At 41.0% G+C, this 22,369-nt stretch overlaps 1 protein-coding gene across 1 annotated transcript in view; it reads right to left on the reverse strand.

The window, feature by feature from the left end:
* ZNRF2 (zinc and ring finger 2) overlaps positions 1 to 21,812 on the reverse strand; it is a 57,073-nt gene extending 35,261 nt beyond the window's left edge. The window contains exon 1 of the mRNA XM_086615018.1: positions 21,350 to 21,812. Coding sequence (XP_086471144.1) covers positions 21,350 to 21,812 — 463 coding nt within the window. The remainder of the gene's footprint in view (positions 1 to 21,349) is intronic.
* Positions 21,813 to 22,369: the final 557 nt, after the last annotated feature.

The raw sequence follows: 22,369 nt of genomic DNA on the forward strand, positions 1-22,369 counted from the left end.
ACACTATCTTGAGTTTGTTTGAATACTGAGATAGCATGAAACTGCAACATGCTAATAAATTATATTTTAATAAGAAAGAGGTGTTGGGGTTTTTTTTGGTTTTTGTGGGTTTTGTTGTTTTGGGGTTTTTTTAAACAACTGACTGAAGAACAATAATAGTTAGTATTCCTATTTCAGGAATGCCCTTATAAGATCAGGATCATAGTGTGCCAAGTGCTGCAAATGTTTGTTCACATATACGTATTAATCCCTCCTCCAAAGAGCTTACACTCTAAAACAGACAAGAAAAAGCAATGGTTACGAAGGGAGCAATGTCTCCATTATGTACTTTAAAAAGGCAGCAAGAAACTTGCCCTAGCTTACGCAGAAAGTCAAACAACTCTCATAAGTCTCTAGGTGTCACCTTATATAAAAGTGCCTATTTGCCCACAATGACATTGAGACAAGGGTCACAGAAAAAGTAAATCATGACATAAATTTGCTCTGCCTTTCCATGTAGCACTGCCTTCTTAACCAGAGCTTTACCTAATGAGTTAGCAAGGCTTTACCACAGATCCCTAAAACCAGTGATTGAGCAGTTAAAATATAAACAATAAAATACTCAAACAAACAAACAAATCTGGTTTTGAAAGAAGAAAAAAAGCTCTTTAGAACAGTTCTTGAGGGCAGTATAAAGAATGCTAGAGTGTGAGTCTGCAGTCCTCTCAGCTTATTTACGTGTTCATCCCTTCACCTTCTTTCTGTCTCTTGGCAGCTCTACCTTTGCTCTTGCTGCCCTTTCCTAGTGTGCGTGTCAGCTGGTGGGGACCAGCCCAAGCCAACAGGACTCTGAGCAGTCCAGTGGTACACTGGAGCAGCCTGCTGCACCTTGCTGTATTAGTCAGTCTGCCAGCTGCGTATAAAACAATTCAGAGACTGAGAGGATCAAAACAGCAGCTAGAGGGCAAAGATCAGTAAGGTGCATTTCGGTAAACCCTTCCATGGTATAAACAAAACAAACAAACAAACAAAAAAAAACCCACTCCAAAAAACAGTGGACTTCTAGAACAAGAGACAAGCTAGTGAAGGATGCACCCCAAATGTGTACTACATACATACTTCAGCTGCAAACAACTTATTTAAAGAAAAAAACCTGCCATGATGTACGTTAGAATCATAGAATGGTTAGAGTTGGAAGGGACCTCAAAGATCATCTAGTTCCAACCCCCCTGACATGGGCAGGGAAACCCTCCACTACACCAGGTTGCCCAAAGCCTCATCCAATCTGGCCTTGAACACTTCCAGGGATGGGACATCTACAACTTCTCTTGGCAACCTGTTCCACTGCCTCACCACCCTCTGAGTGAAAAATTTTTTCCTTATATCTAATCTAAATCTCCCCTATTTCAGTTTAAAGCCATTGCCCCTTGTCCTATCACTACACGCCCTTGTAAAAAGTCCCTCTCCAGCTTTCCTGTAGGCCCCCTTTAAGTACAGGAAGGCTGCAATAAGATCACCCTGGAGCCTTCTCTTTTCCAGGCTGAACAGCCCCAACTCTCTCAGCCTGTCTTAATAGGAGAGGTGTTCCAGCCCTCGGATCATCTTCGTGGCTCTCCTCTGGACCCGCTCCAGCAGCTCCATGTCCTTCTTATGCTGAGGACTCCAGAGCTGAATGCAGTATTCCAGATGGGGTCTCACGAGAGCAGAGTAGAGGGGCAGAATAATCTCCCTCAACCTGCTGACCACGCTCCTTTTGATGCAGCCCAGGATACACTTGGCTTTCGTCAAATAACCCAACACCTAGCCCTTCTCAAACAACTAGGATGTAATTATCTTCCAATTCCCACTTTTTTAAAGTGTAAGGCACTCATTAAAAAATAATTTATGAATCTTCCACCACTTCAGACATTTAAGATCCTGAGATAAGATTACTCAGGACTACTACTACTACCCCAATACCAAAATTATTAGAGGCACAGATTTATATCTATTTTCCCTGTTGTAGCCTTTCATTCTAGGTCGAAAAAATTCACAACATCCCAGAATCTCTGTGAAAGAAACGATAGTTCTCAAAAGGTACCTTCAGTACCATTCTCCAAGCAAGAAAGATTTCATACTGCTAAGTAGTTGGGTACTGCATTGTCGCATTGCTACTTTTCACAGACCAGGTTTTAAGAATTGCAAAGAATTAACACCATTTATAGACATTTTTCTTTTTCAGATTAGCTCTCCTCATTTCTTTAAGACGAGCATTAGTCCCTCAAAAAGACTTGTTTCAGTAGACAGAAGATGTACTTTCAATGTCTTACAAAATAAAAATCTCCATGATGCTCTTGAAGGGTAACTCTCTCACACTTAAACCTTGTTACCAATTTTCTAGAAGGCTTTCTTAGGAATTTCTGGATTTTAGGAGAGGACAAAGTAGCTGTTTCCCACACCAACATCAGCTTAAATCCACTCCTTTTGTTGTAGGAGAAGCCCTCAGAAGGCAAGTCCATTGTACACACGAGTGCAGTAACAGCAACTGTGATAGATTTATTTCACAGTATGGCCACCAACAAATTAGCGAGATTAAGTCAGGCATAAGTCATCAGGTCTGGTGAAAACACAGACTTGTTCCCGTTCTTCCATAGCAAACTATCTGTATTAAAGACTATGGAGAAGTAAGCCACAGGCATGTAAAGGACAGCCTCTGCCTCCAGGATTTGTTGTTTTATCAAGTAACTTTTTTTAAAACTTCCCTTTAACTACCATTTTCAGGAACACCTACTAAAAGATCCAAAAGGAAGCCTGACATTCCTGTCAGTCATCACAAAAGCACACCTTTCCTCTCTCTAACAGAGGTCTTGCTATACCAGTCCTTTACAGCAGTTGTATCAAATGAGAAATCAGTGAAGTGGGAGATGTGCCAACAAGAGAAACCTACTTTAATCGTTTTTTCCTTGAGAAGCAGCAATACTCAATACAATTCTGGACTCTGTGCAGCGAGAATGCCATTTAAACATCTAAACTTCTGTCTTTGCTTTCCAGAACTGTGTAGACATTGTACCGTTCATTCTATTAATCCTATAATCTACAACAGCAGTTTCTGGTTTGGAAGACATCTCTGCAGGACAGTAGGCTGGCTACGGAAGACTAAGAGTTGTCTAATCTTTCAGGGAGATCCTCCAGTTCTAGGTTGAAAAATGAATGAATGAATGCTGAATTTGTTCTGCGAACAGCAGACTTCAGCCTGACGTGTTGTCTGGTGCTTTCCACAGAACACGGTAGGACAGACGGACATTCTGCTCTTGGTGTAAAAACAGTCCTTAACTAAAACTGTACCAAAACTGTTCAGAAGCTGGCCTAAATATGACCAAAGGAAAAAAAAATAACACCACAAAAAACAGACACGACTGGAAGACTTATGTCACATATATGAGAATAGAAATACTTTACACACATGTATATGCTTTTGGGTAGAAGTCAACGTAAACATGAAAATTGCTCTCCTTCACTATCACCAACAAAAATTGTCTTACCGACGTATCAGAGACATTCAAAACAACATTGAAAATTAAGCTCTTAGTTAAGGAAGAGAGTTCACAGCACTTAACATCTGTAAAATGACTTCCAGAAAGAAAAAAACAAAAACTTCAACTCACTCACCAGGTTTCTACCTGCAACGAATTCATACAGGTCACTCTGAATCTTGAGACAGACTAATCTTGTTACCCCAAAACCATACAGTGACAGCATCAAGAGAAGAAAAGAGATCATTTAAGCTCTTTAAAAAGAAAACAAATGTTTCAGATGCATTTATGTCAATTCAGCATGTTACTCGATGTCGTGGGTTAGGCCGCTCCAGCAACCAAACCCCACACACAGCCGGTCACTCACCCTCCCCCACCCCCAGGAATGAGGGAGAGAATTAAAGGAGAAACGGGAAACCCGTGGGTTGAGATAAGAACAATTTAATACAGATAAGTAATACACAGGGTAGATGCTCACCACCCCCTCTTATCTGCAGCCCGTCTCGTCCCGAAGCTGCAATCCCGGACGAACGCGAGGCCCCGAAATAGAGAGGGGCAGAGAGAGAGAGATGGTACTCCGAGAGTGGGAGTACTGGGAGAGAGAGAAAAAAAAAGGCAATAGAGCAAAAGCGCAGCAAGCGCAAAAGAGCAAAAGCCCTTCTTTCCGGCTGACCCTCACTTTTATACTGGGCATGACGCTGCATGATATGGAATACTAATTGGCCAGTTTGGCCCTCAATCTTAAGTTCCACCACAAATCACAAGGGGAATCATGTCCCCCTTGTCCCAGCTATGCTCCCCGCTTATCCCGCTGTGCTTCTGCACTCCGGCACACTGAAAAGTTCTTGGAGTCTCACGTCCAACCACAAACATCAACTTGCTATCAGCATTCTTCTCAGAGCGAGCCTCTGAGTAAAACCAAAACACGCAGCTCTTCTAGCTGCTAAAAAGAAAAGCTAACACTGTCCCAGCTAAAACCAGGACACTCGATCTCAACCATCAGTGGGATTGTTGTTGCTCTTGACCTAGTCCGGTACCTCACAAAGCTGAGGGTAGTAGCATCCAGCAAAATAAAACAGCAAGCCTTTTGGAATAAATTCAAAGCATTAAAAGGACAATCCAGTCTTCTAATCTATTAATATTCCGGCAAGAACATGAATACACAAATCTGAGTCTTTCAAACCAATTTAGACAAAAATTCTGATCTCAAATGTATTAAGATAGACAGCTACAAGGATTTATTTGATTTTTTTTTAAATAGACAAACGGCTTGTACACAAGCAATTTATAAAAGATACAGGAACATCTTCTAAAGTACCAGTTATGCCAACTTTTATTATCCATCCCTATTCCCTCAGGGACAGTTTTACAGAAAGAAATTGACAGCAAGGCAAGAAAAAAAAACTCTTAGAAAACTAATAGCTTTTGTCTTGCACTGGCTAATCTGTTAAAGTAGGTTTAAAATTTATTCAAATGTAAATGTAAATGGTGGGTTCCACCCCTAACCTTGCCTGCTCCCATCCAAGCAAATATGAATAGCGTTTCATTCATTCTTTATGTTTCTGTAACTACTCAGGGAACAAACTGTTCTTATACCAAACTGAAGAAATCAGAATACCACAGAAATAACACTTAGAATGTGACCTCAATTAAAAACCTTCAACTTGTAAGTAAGCAATGTTACATATCACCTCTCCAATGAAACAAGGGGGAAAAAAAATTAAATTGAAATTGGAACACAACCCCAGAAATTACCCAACAGCTTGCTACAGTTCCTAGATAAATGACAGAGGTCCAACCTAAACAAAGCAAAGTTATCCATAATTTAGGGACAACTGATTTGGAAATATAGTTTTTTCAGGACATTGAGGAAATTCTAATACTAATTTTGTTTATAGATGGTATTTCCATTTTTTATTTAGAAGTTGAAATGTATTCCAACAATTGAAAAAGCAAACCCAGTTTCTTTTCTTTTTCTCCTGAAATTCACTTCATTTCTTCTAGTAGGGAGGGAGTGTAAGAAATGCATGTGACTTCCTTTTTAATTTGTTTAGTAGTAAACAGAATAAAGCTGCTGAAGTTCTTGCAGAGCTATCGTAATGGTATTGTAGTACATCAAAAAGACTTCAGCATACAAAGGAAATAATATTTACTTCGGATTCCCACCCCTAAGGAAAATCCTACAAGACATTTGTAAAAAGATAACAGTAAGTAGGAAAAAAAGCACATACTATCTTAAATAAACTGCACTTAACAATAGGGGAAAAAAAATATTCAAACCACAGAGCTCTCTGCAGCAGGGTCATAAAAAGAAAGGAAAAAGGTCACGTAAGTATTTACAAACCCTGTTTTCACACATGAGTCAAAGTATTACTGTGTTTTCCATCTTGGCTTCGAAAGCCATTAAGTGAAATTAAATATTTACATGTTTTGTTCTTTTTCCTCCACACAAAAAATGGATCTTGTTATCTCAGCATTACTGGATGCAAAGCTATCCCTTTTCAAAAGTAAATATTTCAGAATACCACCTTCTAGATTTTAACCTCTTGTCAAGAGAAATTAATGTTATTTCAAAAGGTTAATCTTTCAGTGAGCCTCCTACTGCTCAAGGCATCTTTCTAATACTAATTCAAAATATATCAGAAGTTTCTCCAGGATTTTAAACATTTAAGGTCAAATATTTTAATCGTCTCATTTAAAAATGTGGTGTCATATAGTGTCAAAGAAAGCTGAACAGACAGCGTGATAACAGAAAGGATCTGTAAAACCTGCTTTTTCTTTTTTTTTATTTCCACTTACTGGAAGGAACTAAGCAGGGAAGTCCAGTTGAAACTACAAGACTAACAAAACTTTTAGCGGGAAATGAGAACTAGCTCCAGAGAGTCCTTAAACCGCTGAAAAACAAACAACAGAGATGAAACTAAGAACAAGGAAGCTAGCTTACCAATGTTTGAGAAAGCTGTGACAAGAAATCTATTTTTTAGGATAAAAGTGAACAAATAGATGAAGATTGAACTTCTGAAACCAAAATAAGATTTTAAGAAAAACAAGCAAAACACCAACTCACAGCAACCGTAGGCATATGAGTCAGACTTAAAAAGAGTTACAAAAAACCTTCCAAGGGAAGTCTACCTGGCCTACTCTCAAGACTGTCAAAGCTGCTTTCAAATGAGAGTTTATCCACAGCTCTTAGTCTTTTAAATACAATTCCGTAACCCAACCAGAAGGCTTTGGGCCAGCACGAAGTGTGCTGCTCTTGCGAGGTGCCTTGGTTCCTGTCCCGGCTAAAGAAGGCGGCGCGTCCCCTCGGGCCGCAGGAGCGGCAGGAGCGGCCCGGCGGGAAGAGGCTCCGCCTGAGCTGTCCAGGGCGCGGGTGCTGAACGGGTCTCTGGCCTGGGAGGGGCTCGCCGGGGTTTGGGGGGTTTTCTTCTCTTTGGCTTCTACAGAGCGTCTGTTAAACCCTGAACAATTAATCCTTGATTATTAGTCTTTTGTTAATCCTGTTAGCCAAATACCACAACAAGGACACAAATAGATATATTAGTGCCTGTGGTCTGTCTTCCGCAGCCAGGTCCAATTCGACCTCTTTTAATGGTTTTTGCTCTTGGTCTTTAGGCAAGATTCATGGCTTAAAAACCCAAAGACACTAATTTCAGTTTTTGTAAAGGATGATGAGGTATATGCAAACGTAAAAGCACTGAAATCCCCTTCAAATTACACAGCACTAGTGCCAATTTGTATACACAGTCACAATTGTGCTGTTGTCTGTTACGTTTTTTCATAGCCCCATCGAGTTTTAAAGAATAATTGCAGCTGGCTTTCTTGTTTATACAGAAAGAAACAGCTTCAAGTTAAGTAGCTAACACAAACAGTAAGACCAGATAATTCTCTACATAAGCCTATTTTTAATGAATACTGTTATCAATCTATCCTCCTGAATCTGTCCAGGCAGTCACTGGCAGAAACAACGACTTAAGTTTTTAAAGACAGTTACTTTACTGTTAAATCTTCTCTGCCTCATTACCACTCTGGTCCTTTCTGTCAGACACATCTAGCAAATTAAAGCTTTCTACAAGCCTAATTCAAAGTAAGCCGATATAAAAATTGAGAGATACTAAACCATAACAGTGCAATAACTGCCCTTTCAGTTACATGTCAAGGCTATATACATTGTTGAAATTGTATCGAATAGCTAGAAAGAGTCAAGTACCATTAAAAAGGAAAAAAGAGCCCTTCACATTTGTAATGAAGAAAGAACTACCCATTAATAAAAATGCATCAATTGCAAACTTCTGCATTCATCAGTAGTGAAATAGTAAGATTAATTTGCTTATTAGGAAGTTTTCCAGTGGTAGAATTAGTTGTCAAAATAAAATACACAAGGAAATAGATGTTTTTTCCATTAAGAAATTAAGAAATAATAGATAAATATCATCTGCTCGGAATGGGCTAAACCCAGCCTATCCCACATTCCAGTGCCAGGAAGGAAAGGAACTGTTAACCTCAAGGTTCCTTCAAGTAGTATGATCATCGACAAAGAGACTTTCACCCACACATCACTCACTAGAATTAAATCTGTTCTTGTAAACCATTTTGTGTCAAGTTTGGGGGAAAAAGACATTGTATGCTAACCCAAAAATAATTACAAAAATTCATTTATAATGTTGAGAGCAAGGCCCGTTGTTTTCCAACACACTATGTGAGAAAGGAAAATGCAATGTTTATGTATTGCATACAACAATAACTGACTGTAATAGCTCACAAAGTATCTTTCCTCTATAATTACCTCTCTATGGACAAGTACTTGTGGTGATACTCCAAACCCTCAGTTATAGGGTTCAATCGTCACACCATCCACTGACTTCCACGGTTAGGAAAGCACCATTAAAATTAGCTTACAGTTTAGGAGTTTCTGCAAAGGACTATAAATCTACCAATACTGAGATTACACAAAGAACTCCTTTCCTCCAGCAGAGGAAGGAATTCTTGCCAGTTATACACAACAACTCCTGACAAACGGGATTATGCTCTTCAAGGCAGATTTGTGAGCATGCCAAAAGTTCTGCACATGCAAGACTCACTGACTTGAGTAAAGCTGCTCTCATAGTGTGTTAGCTGCACCAGTAGCTTAAAAACATTGTACCTAGCACATTTATCATCACTGCCTGAAGGAGCACAAGGCTAAGTATGTCAGAGAGAAACTACAGCAGGGAAAATGGAGAACAACAAGATACTGACTTGAGGCTTTTCTTCCTTTCCCATTTCTATCTGAAATTTCACAGGTCTGAAATTGAATTACAAGTGTGCAATTTTGTAAACTTACAAATCTGTAAGATGTAAACAGAAAACTGACAGGATTAGAATTTAATATGCTGACATTTAAGTTCCAGGCTTTAAAGCCTTATGCTCTAAGTACAGCACATTTACCCAGTTAGATCTTCGAGGAAGCAAGTTTAAACAGTTTCAACTTGTGTGCACTTCAAAATAATTCTAATGAAAAGAAAAAAAAAAGATACATCACAATTTTCAAGTTTGGGGAAATGCAAGACAGAAAAACTGGAGACAAGAAAATACCTAAAATAAAGAATTCATTAAAATGGTCTCTCTTCTCTTTGAAATAGAGCTAATTATCTGTTTCAGTGTGCTTCTCTTCAGCGTTACTCCTCCATTAACACTATGACATAACTATTGCAAGATAAAACTAGGGTAACTAAGTTAAAATCCAAATTAAATGTAATACCCCAAATTATGTATTTCTAGGGAAAGTAGAATTAAGCCCTAAACTAAGGCATTGATTTTTTTAAATGGGAATATTTTTAAGATCCACCTAAATCAGTATTTCTGCAGATTTCTTTTTGTTTCCACTAGCACTTCAGTTACTAACACAGGTGTTGCAAGTAAGATGACTCATCTGCACAGAACACACCAAGAGGGCAGACAAAAGGAAGAAAAAAGGAGAGGCTCTCAACAAGCTTTAGTGTGTCAAATGATCACAGTTTAAGAGATTGGAAAACAACTGTATCAGCACAAATATCCATGTATCCTGATTCCTTCTAAGGAAGAGTAATGTAACAAACACCATCATTTCATACAGACTTTTCCCCCTCCTTCTGTTGTTTACAAATTTGGTACCTTTTTCAGAGGATTTCCTTTGAGGTTAACATTTTCTGGGTTGCTTATGTTTTTCACTCATTTTAATTCTGCATCTTTGTGGATAGTGTCAGGCCAGCCACAGGTTCAATACAAACATTTGCTTTTAAAGGTAGTTAAAAGAATGTTTGCATGCCACAGGTAACAAAGTTTTACAATTAAGAACAGGCTGCCACAGGTCAGAGCTGTTAAATAGCCCAGAAGTAGTTCAAATCTATGACAGGAAAAGGAAGAAAACGAAGAGTCCCTAGAGGTGCATTTTATAACCAATATTTTGCAGCACTTTGTAAAATGCAGAACGTTTTACAAATATTACAGCTAAATAAAAGTAGAGATGTTTGACTATTTGCAAGCATTTAAGAGTATTCCTCATGTTGACAAATCAGGCATCATTTTTGCATACTTAACCTGCAAGCTAAGGTATTTGTTGAGCAAAACAGGAGGAAAACCAGAATAATCCCCAAACTGATATCATCTCATCTAGACCAGAATACCTTCAGGTCTCCCATTCTCAGCTCATTACATCAGAGCTGTAGCTAGAGTAATTTCCACTATTAAAAGGCTACAGCAGACCAGCACCCTGTCTCTCAGCCTAGTTAGCAATCCAGATGCACCACCAAACCAACAACATGGCTGTACAGCTTTTCAGACTTGAAAAACTGACCACATTTGATACCATGCTATACCCTCATTCAATACCACGCTACACCCTACACCTGCCATTTTCATTAGTTAACTAATGAACTACTGGTGGAATGGCAGACATGAAAGGAACAACCTGTGGATAGCGAAATACAAGAACCGCTTCTACAATACATTTCAACAGAGATCCACTTCATTTTTGGACACTTTTGGCTACTTCTAGCTTTACTGCCAAGTGCATGTTTTTCATCAATCAATAACATACCAAGATAAAATATAAAATCTCTTTGCTGGTATTTTCATGAGTAAATCAAAATTCAGCTAAAATGGAGATAAATATCATTAATCCACTATTAAAAATCAGGCAACAGCCATACACAAGCAACTATTTTTGCAAAGAAAGACTGCCATGCCTGTTACAACAAATACAAGGCAAGCCACAGTTAGCATTGATAAAGACTGTTCAGAGTATAATTTTTTCCAAGAGTTGAAAAAAAATTGTAGGGAAGAACTTACACAATTAATTCCTACTGACTTTTCTAGCATTACTAAAAGCAAGAACTGCAGCAGAGCTACTGGAATTTTTTTGCTCTGCCACTTAATTAAAAAAAAAGTCAAGCACTTAACATGTTTTTTTAAAAAAATATTTAGGCAGTGATCAAAATTACCTTGACCAAAGATTACAGCTAGCCAATCCCTAAAAGAGAATCAATACTGGCCAGAACTTAAAAACTAGAATGCTTTTGACAACCACTCCACAGCCTTAGGTTCCATGACAGCATAGGCTTGCCTTTTCTGTGACGATAGAATCAATCTCAACACTGCTGTCAGCGGTCTTCATAAAGCTTACTTCTAGTCAGCTTTTCACAAATCAACAGATTTCCCCAGCATATTAAACTGTTCAACATCGAGAAATTATCAGGGCTTAAAGCTCTCTTGAACGTTCCTTCCAAACAAAGCTTTAAAGCAAACGGTACAATCATTAAATACATTTAAAAGATTGATTGCCTGCACACCTGTAGAGGGAAGTCATAGATATCCACCCAGCCCACTCACACCCTCCAGCTCCAAACGTGTTCATCATTTCCTTTTGACTTCATCAGCTGAATGCAACTGTGTGCTTTACAACTGGAAAGGCACAGTGGAGACACAAGGGAGAATAACCTGGGCTGAACACATCATCCTCCATGCTTGCGCAACATAATCATTTGCGTTAGCCGTCTTATTTTTTTTGTTTGCAGCAGAACTGCAAGGAACATTTGCAAGGAACATTTCCTCCACTCCCTAGCTGTATGCTGTCACTGGATCTCAGTCTTATCAAGCGTGTGAAAACCAAAGTTTATTTTAGCACACGGTTTATTATGCTAGCAATGAGATCTGTATTTCCTCCAAACTGGAATCTATTTCGGTATTGTGTTTTACTTCAAAAGCATTTTAAACACCTTGGTTTTTCACATCCATGGTTATGAAGAAGCCCAGTATCATCTGTCTTTGAAAATTTTATCACTTGCAAAACACACAAATTCACAGGTATGAGACATTCGGACATAAACTAACTCAAGGCTGAGCTGTAGCAAACATACAATTAAAGCTAACTGAAAAGTAATATAATTCAGTCCCTAAGAAGTGAGGCAATGCCTGTACACTCGCCATCTAGCATCTAAATGTTAGAAAGGGTGTTTCTTTGTTAGCATGCAGCCCTTTCACAGATGTGAATTTCATGCTGTTTCCATTCATTCCAGTAGATCATTGCTCTTCAGCCAGCAACAGCCTTATAGCTCTATTGCAGGGTGGAGCACGTATTTTATTTCTTCACACAGCACTTCCAAATTACGGAAGTAGTTTAACAATTATGGTTTTTTTATTTTGGAATTGTAATTCATTAATAGATTGATAGAGCTTTAACAGAAAGTGAGGTCTTTGTTTTTCCCTCAGACAATTTACTTGTCATATATTTAGTCCTACTCTCAATAAAGAAATGAAACAAGTATTCATCCACACAGATCTGACTACCTCTAACAACTATACCCATACGGATAAGGGGGAAAAAGACCACACCAAAATACTCAAACCAACTCTAATGGACCATTAAGGTTGCAAAATAGCAACACTGAAAAATTAAAACGCTCTGGAATAAAGTTGCATAGGTAATCCTGTATTTGGGCACGTCACACCTGAACTGCGTACTACTACCTTTCAGGACACTTCATCAAAATCACCTCTGAAGATGAATCACGCTTATGCAGTTTAAGAGACTATAGGAGCCCTGAACCACTTGCTGCACAAGCATATGCCTTCCAAAATTCAGAATGCAGGTGTGTGATTTTAAACTCATTCTTCCCAAAGGACAGTAAAACATCCAAGAAAATGGACAGCAAGTCCTCAAGTCTGGCACCTTAGGTTACTTCAGTCATCTTTGCTCTAGGCTATTCTAGTCATCTTCACTGATGCAGCAAAAAACAATGAGAGAAAGAGGCTGCCTCATGGTGAAAGCAGTTAAAATGACCACAGAGAACTGCATTTTACCATTGTCGCTGTTCCTTATATTCTCAAGATTGTCCACCACTTGTCTCTGAAATTTGCTTGGCTGATGATGCTCTGCTCTGTCTGGTAGGGTCACAGCATCTTGTCAAGACAGGCATGATTTTTCCCCATACTGGAACTTCAATCCATAGTCATGCTCAAGAATCAAGACGGAGTGATGTTCTTCAGTCCACAAGAAGTAAAACTCCTGATAGCTGCAGGAAGTCAGGATTCAAAAGCAGCATGATTTTCAGGGAACTATCTGAGATTCTTGGCAGGGAGACAGTTTATTTTGTAAGTTTTCTAAAAGACTATCACCAGATTGGTCCAGATTTCATTATAACAGAATTTTTTTTTAAGATTCTCAAAATGCTGTGTATGTGTTCAGGCAATCTGTAGAGAGCACTTCTAAGCAGATCTTTCTTTTGCCGCACATGGAAAATGTCACCAGTTTTAAATTTCTTTCATGACGGTCGCACCTGTTAGTGTACACTATGACAGTTTTTACTTTAGCAGCGCGGAAGAACTACATTTGGGCTACACTCAATGCAGTTCAGCAAGAATCCATCCTTCAATTTTGTGTTGAGTTCAAGACTTAGACAGATGCATCCGTATTTTAGTAAGGCATGGGTCCCTCCCCTTTTTGCATTGAGTCCTAATAATTTAAAAAATGTGGTAAGTGCCTTAACTATACATCAATTCAAGCAAATGTATATACAACTATACTGTATGAAAAAAAATTCCAGAAGAATCATAACTAAAGCTTCATTTTCCCCACAGAATAGCCTGCATACATTCGCAGGCAATGTGCTGGTACTGACATAGCAAAGTAATTTACTAGCATTGATAATACTCCAGATGCTCAACTAACCTCTCACATCTAAAAACTCCACCTTCAATTTTTAAAACCGTAGAGAAATCGGAGTATAAATCAATCTGACATGCAGACTAATTATGGTAGCTCGACTAGGAAGTGTTTTGTAACGCCACTAGTTTTAAAAGCCATTTACAGTTAAAATGTTACTAAATAATTGCTTTATGTAAATGACACTTCGTATGGAAAGTCAAATAAATTGTAACACCTCATTTTTTCTTGCCATTATTCTTAGGTGAATTTATTATAAGTTACTAGAAGACACGCAAAGTGCATGCCAGATGAGAACTCTGTATTTATAGCACACTAAGTCAGCAAACAGAATCTACTAAAAATATCTACCACGGTATGCAGCACACCCACCCTTTGGGGACTATTCACAGGCTGTGGTGGTCTGAGTTTTAGGCAGAGCAGGCAAGGAAGAAGAAAACATCCAGGCAGGTCAGTTCCTAAAGATGACTAAGAGTAACAGAGTCGAATCCCACGCAACACTTCGTATTCTGTTTGGCAGGCAGTCACACACCCCGAGTCCTACAAGATTTTCCTGCATGCTTCCTGATCTCTTCGGTCAATACTATGGAATTTCCACGAAGGGAACAGAAGCTTGTGAAAAGTGAAAGCGAGAACCAGCCCCATTCTTACTATGGCTTACCCTCCCATTTTTGCAAGCGTGAGGAATTTGAAGCCTATCAAACAACAGACGCCAGGCAGCTCTGGATGCGCACCGAGACACCCTTATGAGAGTCACAACGACCATTTACAACGGAAAGGTGGCCTTGGGAACATAGGCTCTTGTTTAGGAAATGTCTAACTAGACAGCAAAAACACTTCCATGGATGCCTATGAAGTGCTGTTCGGGTTTTACTCAGGTAATCATGGTTTTGGGGTTTTTTTTGGGGTGGGTTTTTTTTTTTTTTGTTTGGTTGTTTGTTTTGGTTTTTTTTTTTTTCACACAAATTGTTTTCTTTTTATTTATAAGATGAATGTCCTTAAAAATATTCCAAAATAAAAACTCAGAGCATCAAAGGTTTCCCACTGTTTCTTTTCACGAGTTAAACATCTGCAAGAACATGTTCCCTAACCACAGTAAATGAACACAATCTGTAGAAATGACCATAAGTCTCTCCTGAAACGAATTAAATTATTAATGAGCAGTAGACACATTGCAGAAAAATCTTGAAAATAATATAAATTTGGCTCATGCATCTGCAAATAGGGAAAACGTACCCCAAAAACTTCATAACAGTATTCAAAACTGTTCAAGGTATGAAACATGATGAAGTTTTCCACAAGCAACTGGCAAGAACAGGAGAGGAGAACTTACCCAAACAGATGGGTAGACAATGTGTTTTAAAAATAGTTTTGAATTTCTAGCAGTGACAAAAGGTTTTCTTTATAAGACAAAGAAATTACATGAGAGATTGTTGGAGACTAATCTGCAATTATGTGAGAGAACATGAGGAGAGGCATGCTGTCAGGATATCAAGGTTAGACACGTATTCAGAAGACATTAAGGAGGAAGGCCTTTGTTTGAACTGGCACTGCAAAGGCTCAATCAGGTACTATCGCTTTCTTGACAGCCAAAAGAAATATTTATATATGCCATCACAATTAGGCTGTTTCCTTCAGATCGTTAGATATTTACGTTTCTCCCCTGTACTGTAAATGGCAGGACAGCCATTTTTACTATGTGGCTTCTCATAGCCCCTTCAGTTTACCAGGCAGGAGGAGAAGAAAAAGAAGCCCTTCAAAGATCCTCTGTCACTTGCCTCAGTCTCTACACCAGTGCCCCAAGCCTCTCAACATCACAGAAACCTGGCTCCCTCTTCAACTGAAGGAAACTAAACACAGCTCCCAGGGGCTTCATTACCACTACCAGAAGATCCAAGCAGCGCTCATTTAGTCCTCTTAGCTCGTTTGTCCCAATATGTAACATTTGAGACTAAAACCAGCCTCCTGACTGAGCCAGAGCAAGTGGTCATGGTGGACTTTTCGCTTCTTTTTCTTGTCTCACATTCACTCCTTAGGACAGTTCACGTCTCTGCTGCCACCCAGGAACTGTATGCTGTCCACTATGTGTATGCAGGAACAGAAGTGCCCACTAAATACAGGAACAGCGAGATCCTGAAAAGGAACTGGATTCCTTATATGATTCTATGATCTGTCAGAACAGCTATTCTGAAACTTCACATCAATAGACTTATACTTGGAATGTCTTCCTAGCAAAGTGGATTTTTCAATCTGCATTTTGGTTAATGGACTGCTAATACACTTCTAAAAACTCCCATATCTTCAGATACTGCAAAAGTGACTCTTCTCTCTCATTTTGGAGCCAATTCACAGGCATAACTAAAGAGAAAATGAGGCACACATCTATCTCTCCCCCAATCTGTAGCTGTTGAGAAGGTGTGTGTATGTGCACAGACACATTTCTATTTCTCTCAGTTCCCAAGCTGATCTCCATTTTAACTTTCTTCTACAATCAGCAGGCTTCAGTCAACCTCCCATTGTTATTGTGCTCATTTTTCCAAAGTGGACAAACATGGATATGATTGTATTTCACTGGTGCAGCCAAGTGAATAAAAACAAATCAAAACACCGAAGCAGAGACAATCTCTTGGCTTTCATTGTTCTGCACCTTGGAAGACCTATGAACAGTAACAGCAAAACTATCTGAAAATGCACATAGAATTTTTTGTGTTCCCAATAGCAAATAGCAGTGTTACCATACCTCTAAAAAAAGACAGAATTTGTATGGGAAAGTTATAGCTTTAATTAGACTAAATCGTTACACTCTTTCCTCATTCTGAATGGTTAGGAAATAATTTAGAGAAATATATATTTTAACATAGATTCACTGGCCTTCCTCAAACATAAAATATTTCCAACTACCAGGAAGAGAAAGCATGTCAAGCAGTACCAAGGCATACTGGCTGAAACTGCAATAGCAAGTTTCGCTGCTTCTGTTCCCATGATTCACACACATGGGATATCCCAATAGTCTTACTGCAAAGCAGACTTCCCAACACTTCTCCCAAGTCAGGCAACAAAGACCTCAGCGCTACAGCTTTGGCTGGCAAAACAGGAGCAGCATTGAAGCCTGAAGTGTTTAAGAGTTTCACGATTTCTCAAAGCAATAGCACTTGTGTGATACTGGGAGAGAAAGGTAAGAAAGTGACCAAAAGATAGTCATACTCCCCCAAAAACGGTGTGAGAAAAACAAAGCGAACCTCAAGAACATATTCAAGTGTACCATATAAATAAACAGATCAGATGGAAAACAAAATGAGATGTGGCTTTCTAGGCAGTTTGAGAGACATCTAAAAAAACCTTATTTTCTGAGACTTCACATCATTCTTCTACTGACGTTTGCGTCCCACAATGCAACAAGTAATTCAGGTTATAACCTGAAGCTTTTGTGAACTTTCTGCTATAGAATGAAGAATTCATTCATTACTTCTATCAGCCATTACTACAAACAAATGCTACTCTAATTACCTATAAAGTTATACCCATACTGTGTTACACACATTCAGTAGCTGGTGATAAAACCTGCACTGTAAACTACTTCATAAAAAATCCTGATCATTATTTGGCTTGAGAAGAACATAACAAAATTCCTTCTAATAAAGTTGAACAGATGCAACTTAATCTCCAAATTATTACTCCAAGTCTTGACACAGGCCTGAAAGCTTTCAACAGTTGTATCTGACAACACTATATATTTAAAAACTTGTCTATAAATACATAATATAAAATTGTATATGACTGTGTATAACGCAATCTGAGTTATTATTTGTATAATACTTGTACATTCTCTGCTCAATCAACTTGAATGAAGAACTGATGGGGAAATTCAAAAAAGACTCACTACGTAACATTTCTGTTATCTTCAGTTGAGTTTTTACATATTCTTCACTAAGAAATTTTTTTAAGACAAAAAAAAAAAATTTAAGTGCTTCATTCTTGTCTTATAACAACATTCCCAAGAAGAGATTTAGATTTGAACACCAGAAGAATACTTATACTAGGTGTTTTCACCAAGAATTCTCTCTGTTGTGACTATCCAGAATGAGGGTCACAAACATGAAGTGGGTTCTGAGGAACTGTCAACATTTTAAGTGACAGAAGTAACATATCGGCAGCTACCCAAAGAAAAGAAAACTCCGAAAGACCATCCATTTTTAGCTGAACCAATTGCTGCAAGCATCATTGACAAAAACAAGTTAATATATTGTAACTACACCAGTAGCTTTGTGGCAGTTCTGATAGTCTAGGCAGGAATACTTATACCTAAAAATACAGCCGAAAAACTAACTGTGGATCTCAAGGCCAACTCTTCTACATGCTGTTCTTAACAGAAGGTAAGAATATTTACTTTAGGGCTGGGAGAGAGGGGAAGTCCCATTCACTGAGGAACAGAGCGGGAAACCAGTGGTCAAAATTCCCGATAACAGTGTTATCACTTAAAGGAAGCTGGAACTTGGCACTGTGTTGCAAGAAAGCGCTTGAACGTCACGTGCAGGTTTGGCCTCTGCATCTGGGAGTGCCGTAAGATCCTATGGAATTTGGGTCTCCCTCTGCCTAACGCTCTAAGCCCACTCCAGGCGTGCTCGCAGCACAGAGTTAAACACATATATATATCTTTTTTGGTGAGACCAAGGCTCCAACTATGCAGTGAACTGAACTCTGCCTGAGATGAGACATAAAGTTACACAGCAATATTTATTCCACGATACTTTGATCATAAAGGTGCACTGGCCTGAGGTCAGACAGGAGCATCAGACTCTCCCAGTCAGGAAAGGCTGCTGTTACTACAGTTCCTATTAAAGGAACATAGAAATAACTGATCACGCTTTCCAATGCATTAACACACGGTAACACAATACTTTTTATATTCTCATTCAAATGACATATTAACAAGCATAGTAGGGATTTAAGCATGCCACATCAGAGAGTTAATATTTATACATTACTTCAGCGTGCAAAGCTGCTCAGTAGAAGTGACCATAGAGTGTAACTCACTAATGGCAAATTAATTACAGTAATTTAACAAATGCAACACCCACGCGTTACTGACTGATGATGCCAAGCTCTATGCCTAAAAACATAAATAGTTGGAGATTCAGTTCAACTTAAGGAAGTTATTCTTTTTTATTTTAATTTTCATAGGATTGCTATGCTAATCCTCAAAATTAATTTCAGTAGTTTCAAGATAAAAAGAAACAATTCCACTAATTTGCAAGTTACAAAACAAGGGAGGGAACTTCCAGCATGCTTTTAATATACAAGATAAATGCCAGATACCACACCTAGACAAGCTTGAGCTAGTTACCATCAGGACAAAAACAATGCTTCAAGTTATTTTTCACCATGCTGATGGCACTAATGTATGATCTACAGTGGGGCTACTCATTCTGAGCATCTAGTTATCACAAGGAATCAAGAAATCACACAGCATGCAACTAAATAAGGATGCTGACATTCAATGTGATGTGGTGTAATGTATCACTGATCTCACAGAATGTTTAAATTGCAAAAAATAGTAATGCTTCAAGTGAGGCCTTCTTCACAGGTGTTACAGTATTATGATGAAACAGTTATTCATCCCAATAAGAAATCCTAAGATTTTTAGAAGAGAAAAAATAAGTAGATTCATGATCATCTTGTGACCACATAACAACAGCGGATTTTGAAACTTGCCACTGAAACCCCTAACACATGGCATTCCTTATTTTTTAGTCAGTAGATGAAGAGAGTGTACCCCTTCTGGTGCTCTTCCTCACCGGGAAAAGCAACAAGCTTTGCATCATTTCAGCCTATATCCTCTTTAATATGTCAATTTCAGAGATTTGCAAAGACAAAATATGGCATAGTACAACAATTACTAGATTATTACGTGCTATAGGAAAGCATGATCAAATTCAGAGTTATTCTTCCTGCATCTGAATAAACAGTTTCCTAGGTCATTGATCCTCAGCACTGCATTTACATTTAATCCAGTCCCTCCTAGCAGCAAGGCAGGTTGCAAGACAATGTTTAAGCAAGGAGGAAAAAAAAAAGGTTTACCTTTGAGTAAAGGTAAACAACAACTGGCTATATATTTTAATGACTCCTTTGTACTTAGCACAAACTGCACAATACTCTGTGGTAGGGCATCCTTTCATCAGTAAAAGAAAGGCATGCACCTTCTTCCTCCACAAGCTACCTTGACAATATAATGAGCATCCTTGCAACAAAACACTCCTATTGAGCAGCTTAGTACTATGAGAATAGTTATGTTCTCTTTCTTAAGGGCAAATACTCCTTTATTACAACAGGGTTTGACAGCTTTCTGTTAACATTCAACCACTGCGCTGGGAGGAGGCGGTTTTATACCTAGCAAGTAACAGCTGTGCTGTTTTCAGGTCAACACACCAACAACATATATATAGGTGGCAGGTCGTGCGACAGAAATCTTGTGCACCCTATGAGGGTCGGACTGGAGAGAGCTCTGCTTTGGCTAAAACTAGGTTGTGTTACAGAAAAGAAGAAAACCCAGCCTGCTACAAACTATTCAAAAGCAGATTAACTAGAACACAGAAACGTAGGAATTTTACATTAGCCTCCTCCTTCCCCAAAGAAAGCTTTCGGGGAAGTTGGTCAGTATTTAGACAGGTTACAACACATATATATACTAGAATTATCAAGAGAATGAATCTATTAAAAAAAAGTCACCTTGCACCGTAATGTCTGACTTACGCGAACAACGACCTTTAGAATAGGCAGTACTGAAAGCAGTCAGCAACTTGGAAAGCAGCTGGCAACTTACAGGCAGATTTTTAACTTTAAGGTAAAAACCACAGGCAGTAAAATGCAAGTTCTTTACCAGCCCTATTCACCTCAATATCACAGAAGAGACAAAAAAAAAACAAAACTATGACAACTTGCTGCACGTTCAATACGCCTCTTAGAGGGCCTCAGCTTCTTGGTTAATTCAGAGTTTAGCCGAGTGTTTGTCCTGCCTCAAGAGCCCATGTGGCCATCCTCAAGACTATCGGGCAGCGATGCCGCAAGCCTGTACGTGAGCGGCACGGACAGCTATCCGGCTCCACTCATCTCTCGGGGGAAATAAACAAAGAAACTTACTTTAACTTCTGTTTTTCTTAATCGACCTTCAGAACCGAGAACCCGAGAACTTAGAAAGAGGAACAAGCGTATTAATCGGTACCTAAAGAGGGGTTTAGTCCGATTTTAGAATAAACGGCAGAGACTCATGATCCAATTAAATTCTAATTATGTAAGTCGTAGCCAAGAGTATTTACACAGGCACTGATTACAGCTATTAGAGACTAAAGTCGCCAGCCGGAGAGGCTCTGCTTCCTCTTCGCCGTCCCGACCGCACCGCCGCGGGGTTCGTTTCATTTTTAACTTCCCCCTTTCACAGCTCTCCTTACAAACAATAGGAGATGCGGGCCTGAAAACCCCGTCTCCAACCCGTGTACCCCTCCGGCGGGCGCAAGCCTGGAAGAGCCGCCGCTCTCCCGAGAGTGATGATTCATTACCCGTCCCACCTCGAGGCCGGGAGCCGGGGAAGGAACCCCCCAACCCACCCGCCCGCCCGAGCCCCCAGCAGCGGGAGAGGCAGCCAAACCCCCCCGCCGCGCCTGCTCCGCGGGCCGGCCCTTACCTCCGAACAGGTGCGGCGAGAGGTGAGCGGGCAGCGAGCCGATCACTAGCCGGGGCCCGCTGGAGGAGCCGCTGCCGCCCCCCGCGGGCCGCTCCCGGCCGCCCTCCTCCGGGGTGCTGTTGACCGAGTCCTGCGAGCCGTAGGGGCCGCTGCTGTGGGGGATGTTGAAGGCGGACTGCGCGGCCCGGGCCCCGGAGGCGGTGGCCCCCCCTAAGGACCTGCTCCGGGGCGCCGACCCCGCGGCACCCCCCGTCGCCGTCGCTGCTGCTCCTGCCGCCGTCGCGCCGCCGGCAGCGGCATGAGGCGCCGCCGCCAGGTGCGCGTACCGCCCGCCAGCGCCTGCCGAGCGCCCGCCGGTCCCGTTAGCGCCGCCGCCGCTGCTGCTGGAGGAAGGTAAATCCCCGCCCGAGTACGCCCGGGTGCGGCCATTGGCGGCGGTGGGGCTGCTCTGCTTCGCGCCCATGGTCCCGCCGCCGCTTGGCGCTGCCCGGTGCCCTTCGGTGCCGCCTTCCCCGCGGCGCCCGGAGGTGGCGGGAGTCCGGCCCCGGCGGGGGCGATCCGAGGCGCGGGTCGTGCCGGGGTGGGGGGAGAGGGCGCGCCGGGGGAAGGGAACGGGTCGCTCGGTGGGTCGGTGTCGAGAGGGGAGAGCCGCCCGCCGGGATCCGGCTCAGCTGGCGGCCCCGGCGCGGCCGCTGCTCGCGGGTCTGGGGCGCCACCATGAGCTGCTCGGGACGGTGCTGGCTCCCGCCGCGCGGCCGCTCGATCCTGCCGCTACTGCTGCTGTGCCCGCCGCCGCGACCGCCGCCGCCATCCTCCTCCACCGCCGCCGCCGCTGAGCCCTATGGGGGGGCAACGGCGGCAGCAGCGCCGCCGAGGCCGCTCTCTCGCCCGCGGCGCGCCGTGCCCGTGCCGAGGGAGGCGGGAGGGGCGGTCACCCCGGCGCAGCCGCTCCTCTACCGTGTCGCCATACTGGGGGCGGCACCAGCGGGCGGGATGGGGAGCGGTTACGGCGCCAGGGGC

The sequence above is a fragment of the Tauraco erythrolophus genome, chromosome 7 (assembly GCF_009769465.1).
Source record: "Tauraco erythrolophus isolate bTauEry1 chromosome 7, bTauEry1.pri, whole genome shotgun sequence".
NCBI classification, from domain to species: Eukaryota; Metazoa; Chordata; class Aves; order Musophagiformes; family Musophagidae; genus Tauraco; species Tauraco erythrolophus.